The sequence below is a fragment of the Nicotiana attenuata genome, unplaced genomic scaffold (genome assembly GCF_001879085.1).
Source record: "Nicotiana attenuata strain UT unplaced genomic scaffold, NIATTr2, whole genome shotgun sequence".
Taxonomy (NCBI): domain Eukaryota; kingdom Viridiplantae; phylum Streptophyta; class Magnoliopsida; order Solanales; family Solanaceae; genus Nicotiana; species Nicotiana attenuata.
The window spans coordinates 32,223-37,551 of NW_017675798.1; the positions used below are offsets into that span (position 1 = coordinate 32,223).

General features: G+C 40.4%; 1 protein-coding gene across 1 annotated transcript; it reads right to left on the reverse strand.

Annotated features, from left to right (window-relative positions):
* Positions 1-2,975: 2,975 nt before the first annotated feature.
* LOC109220450 (chlorophyllase-2, chloroplastic-like) lies at positions 2,976-4,931 on the reverse strand. Its single transcript, XM_019384921.1, has 2 exons — positions 4,566-4,931; positions 2,976-3,825 (listed from the first exon to the last, which is right to left on the reverse strand). Exons 1-2 carry the CDS (start codon positions 4,836-4,838, stop codon positions 3,142-3,144), a joined length of 957 nt encoding a protein of 318 aa, XP_019240466.1. The 5' UTR covers positions 4,839-4,931; the 3' UTR covers positions 2,976-3,141.
* Between the last annotated feature and the right edge of the window lie 398 nt (positions 4,932-5,329).

Below are 5,329 nucleotides of genomic sequence, written 5' to 3' on the forward strand. Positions count from 1 at the left end.
GGGGGGGGGGTAAAATAAGTGGTGACACTCATGTTTCTCATTCCATCGCTCTGGGAACCTATCAGGATCAGACACGGTGTGGGCAGTTCTAACAAAGAAGTACTTATGCCAAAACTTACGACTCGCCCGGTCGTCGGTCCCAACTACCAGTCCTTTTGTCCCCCGGTGCCTCAAATGCACCATGGTACCCCTGTGAAAGCTGGGTGAAAATAAGTGCAAAAGGTGGTGAACCGTAACCTCACACCCCGCCAACTCCGCGTATTTGGTCAGCAGCAGGAGTATTTTAAGCGTATACGAAGAAAGTTGAGCTGGGCAGATCTGGTAGAATCGATAGAGTTCCTCCGCAAATGGAAGAAGGGGGAAGGAATGACCGATCACAAAAGGGTACTCATAAAAAGCACAGTATCCAGGCTTTTGAGTTTCCACAAAATCCCTTCCCGCTGGAACCATATCAACGTGGGCAGGGATGTTATACATTGCACGGAGAGCGTCAATGTGAACTTGCTCCGTTTTGGAGAATACAGGGATAGGAGTAGGAGGAGGATCTTTGAGAAAATCACTTCGAGACATAGGGTGTCTCGGCAGCAACTCCTCAACGGCAGGGAAGCTATCTCCTTCCTCCGCCATCATGCCCTCATCGCTGAAAGGGGGTGCCACGGATATCGGAGTGGCATCAGAAACCCCTTCTCGAGACCGGTGTGATCTAGGCATCTCCCCGGCGATAATGTGGTAAAGTGACAAAGAGGGCTAAGAACGAAAAAGGGAAGAGAAAGAAGCGAAGAAAACGTTAAACACAGGAGAGGTATGAAAGAAGGGCAAGAGATGAAATGGCCAAGAATATTTGAAAGAATAAACCCTCCCCTATTTATAGCATTGGGTAGCATCGGAATCAAAGGAAAAGGCAGCAGAGTAGCACCAGAATCGAGGCGAAAGACTGCAAGATGGCACCGAAACCGAAGCGACAAGCCGTCAGCCCCTGTCTCGAAAAGACGCATAATGATGACGCATATGGAGATGACGTCATTTTCCGATAAGACGCACCACCAGAGTCTTATTGAGCCCGTTGACCCCCCACTGTTGGCCAAGTCATAACGCTCCATGAAACCAAATTTCTCCACGAAGGATGGACGATGTCCACTAATCGAGGACGCGCCAAATTGCGACCTCGACAAGCGGAGGGACTAACTGTATGAGTCCAAATTTGGACGACCACAGCCATTTGACAAGGGCAATGGAAGATGAGATCTTCGTAAACGGGACGTTTTCTGAGGGACGGCAGATAGCGGATAGAGGACGAACGGCTGTTGCAGAAGTATAGGCCCAATTAGGGGTATTTTGGAATATTCTCACGAATATTCCCTAGGGTATGTTCTCTAGGGTGCAGAAAGGGATTAGCCCTTATATATAGGGGAGGAGATACCTAGTAAGGCTCTCTCTCTCTCGAGCTTTGGAGGCCTATTCAATTGAAAGCGAAACTTGTAAACTCTCTCCGATATTGAAGATTGTCCTTCTCACTGGACAATTATCGCCTTTTTCATAAGATCAGCAATTACTTTCCATCGTGTTCATTACTTGCGTCTTCTGTTCTAGAGCTTATTATGCTTAGCTGAGATTTACCCCTTCATTTTCTTTGATTGATTTGTTCAATTAGATTCCAGTATCTTTTGAATCAAACAGTTGAGAGAGGAACAGTGGAAGGCTGTAGCTGTTAGGAAAAGAAGGAAGGAGATCAATGTCCTGGTTAGAAATTTAAGGTCCACTGCGTATAGACTTGCTCTTGCTTCTATCATCCTGGAAAAATGGGAAGATGATTTGGAGTGCATGTGATTAGACGAGGGTTAATTAAGATTAGTAACAGGATTATGCAGAAAACTCTTCCCCCCCCCCCCCTTCCCCCCACACACACACCAAAAAAAAGAGGGGTAGAGAAGTTGCAGTCTCTTGTGTGAACTCTGATATGTATTTACCTTAAGATTGGATCAATATTTATCCAAATGTTCAATGTCAAAAGATTGAAAAGTGCTTTAGTCTAGTTGAAATTGTTGGGGAAACTTAGTTACATTTTTTGCTATTTTCTTCCTGTGCAACCCAAGCATTGATTTCGTTAGTTTACTTTTTTATCTTTTGTTATTAAAAAAACGGGTGTGTCTTTGGTCCGTTCCGGGTTTATTAGGGCAAGTCTGCTAGTACCTTGTCGTTGTTCTTAGAGTGTTGTTTTCTACTATCTTCTGCTTTGGTTTTCTTAGTACCTTGTCGTTGTTACTGCTTGTTGATATTGCTTTCTTCCATCTATTTTGTCCGGTTCATAAATTGTTGGTATCATTTTCTTGGCCTTGTTGTTGATATTTGCTTGTTTCTATCCTTCCTCTCGAGCCGAGGGTCTTTCGGAAACAGCCTCTCTACCTCCTCAGGGCATGAGTAAGGTCTGCGTACACATTACCCTCTCCAGACCAGTGGCGGAGCCAGAATTTTCATCAAGGGGTGTCAAAATATAAATAATTAGATACATCGAAAAGTCAATCAACATATTGTAAATATACATAAAATAAAATAAAAAATTATCTAGCAATACAGTGTAATTTTCCGGCGAATGGGAGTCACTCATCAAGTGACGCCCCTTGGTTCAATGTGGCTCCGCCACTGCTCCAGACCTTACTTGTGGGATCCCATTGGATTTGTTGTTATTAAAAAAGGGGAACAGAGGATTTAATGTTGAAATGTTGTTTGCTTCTTCTTTTGAGATGGAACTATGCTATGAATCAAAGAACAGTCGAGAATAGCAATTGTCCTGTTTAAACTCGTAAATCCAATCAAAATCACTATATTTGGTACTTCAAAGGAGAGGTTCATATAGAAGCAATCCTTTTACGTTCAGTTTCATCTGTTGGATATTTGTTGTGATTTTGTTTTTCTCTTTTACTTTCTTTTACCAAGAATCTTTCACAACATTTTCAACCAGTACCAATGCTATCGACTAATCACAATATTTAATGTATTCATAACCATAGTTCACTACTCGAAAATTCTGTCCAATCTGTAATAGCAAATTCTTAACGAGACAGCTGATACCACATTAATACAGAATAACTCTGCTCGGATGCTAACTTGTTTCATTTTCTTCTATGTTGTAAATCATATAAGTTACACAAGAAAATCAATATCTTGTAGCTCTACAGGTAGTGTAATATTCCCATGTCTAATAGCCATCAAGTCACTTGATTTCCCTTCCAAATAAGCTTCCAAAAATGCAACCAGAACCCCTCCAACAAATCTCCTCATTGGTTCTCTAGATTTCCCTTTCTTGCACAAACAATAAGTAACCTTGCCTCTAATCCCTTTTGTTTCATCATCCAACATATCATTATGTCCATAATCCTTTGCCACAAAGTAACAAGCTGGCTTGCAACATTCACTGTAAAAATCGCGATGGTTTACCCCATTGGGAGCACAAGCTGGGAAGAGAGGGTTCTTTTTAACTTCTCCTAAACCCGAGCCAATTACCATCACTGCCATATCAAGATTGAAGGAGTGAGGAGTATAGGTGAGAACTGATGGTGGAGTTTGTTTTCCTTTGTCCATGCCATCAACAGGATCAACACCGATCAATGCTGAAAATTTCAGGTTAGTAGAAATATTAGAAATTTTTCTAAGAGCTAGCGCGAATGCAACTTTTCCTCCACGACTATGGCCTGCTAGTCCAAGTTTTTTCAAGTTTGGCTCAACATCGGATGGAAGGTAATGGTGCAATCCTTGAGCTAACCAATTTGTGATTTCAGCAGTGGATTTGATATCCTCAGTTGCATTTGCTCCTTCCACCAAATATAACTAGTACAAGGCAAATGTAATGTCACTTTGAGAACCACAAATGAAAATCGATTCAAGTTACATACACTGAAATTTACACTATCAATACAGTTTAATCGTGTGATAGCAGATTAGTTATCACCTGTACTTGGTTACCAAAGTAATACTTATCATAGAGATTTACCGGTAGTTATCTTATTAATGACCTGAATGTGTAAAGATTTTTAATATTGTCACCGCACAGCACTAAAACTCAATGAAGGGAGCCTTGGCGTAACTGATAATGTTGTTTCCATGTGACCATGAGGACACAGGTTCGGGCCGTGGAAACGGCCTCTTGTAGAAATGCAGGGTAAGGTTACGTACAATAGACCGTTGTGGTTCGACCTCTTCCCCGAACCCCCGCATAGCCGGAGCTTAGTGCACCGGGCTGCCCTTTTACAGCACTTAAACTCAATGAAAATAAAATAATTGTTCACTAGCAAAATAGCATACAGACTATACTGTAATGGTTGGTTGATTTATAAATCATTATCCTAGACCTTAATTTCCTAATCCAAAAACTGTTAATGCTAGTGATAAATAGCAAGTACTAATTAATCTCTGCTTCCCAATAACCTCATATTATCAATATTTCCTTTACCAGACTTTCAATTGCTTTGAAGAGGATACCAAGAACAAGAATAAGCTAAGTACTATCACACTTTAGGATGATTGTATAATTCTGAGTTCACAATCAATAAAGTGAAAAAGGAACAAACCTGAGGAGCGACAACAATGAAGCCATGTGAAGAGACCTGTTGAATAAGCTGAGAATAGAAAGAATTGTAAAGAAGATAGCCATGAAGAAATATCAGTACAGGGTAGCTTCCTGCTTCTGATGGGGTGGCAATCAAGAGAGCCTTCGGTGGAGAAGGATCAGTGTCGCATGTTTGTGGCTCAATTTTCACAAACTTAGTCTTATAATTTCCTAAATCAAAAACAGTAATGGAAGTAGTAGAACAAGTAACAGAGGAGGAGTAACTTATCACCATGTCTGAGTAGATCTCTTTTTAACTCTTTAATCTATTATATTGTGTTGTTTTTTTTATATATATACTACTTTTTTCCTTCTTTTCCTTTGGTTAAGATAAAGTTCACTTTTGTGGTCTTCATAGACCCACCTTAGTGTGTTTTCTAGTGTTTGGGATTTTGGCAATGGGAAAGCAGGAAACTAAAGTCTGCTAGATTTTTGTCCTTGGCTAGATGGGCACCCAACATATCCAGGATTTAAATCCTATGGGTATTTCAAGGTTTTCGTATTGAATCCATTATATTTTTAAAAGTATATACTATTTTTGTAATTTTAATGAATTTTTACATATAAATTTGTACTCCGCATCGATTAATTATGTGTTCAATTAAACCTGTCGATTCAACACTATAATCGCCCCTGTTCTCTGGGACCTTCTGCATTAGCAATTTAGCCTGATTAGTTCTAACTGATGGCAAAATCCCATGTCTTCCGATATCATTTAACTTAGAG

What these genes read in the sequence shown, in the direction of transcription:
- LOC109220450 (XM_019384921.1), bottom strand. Translation starts at nt 4,838, where the DNA reads ATGGTGATAAGTTACTCCTCCTCTGTTACTTGTTCTACTACTTCCATT. An exon ending in TCATTGTTGTCGCTCCTCAG is followed by an intron (nt 3,826 to 4,565) that starts GTTTGTTCCTTT and finishes GCCTTGTACTAG; the next exon opens with TTATATTTGGTGGAAGGAGC.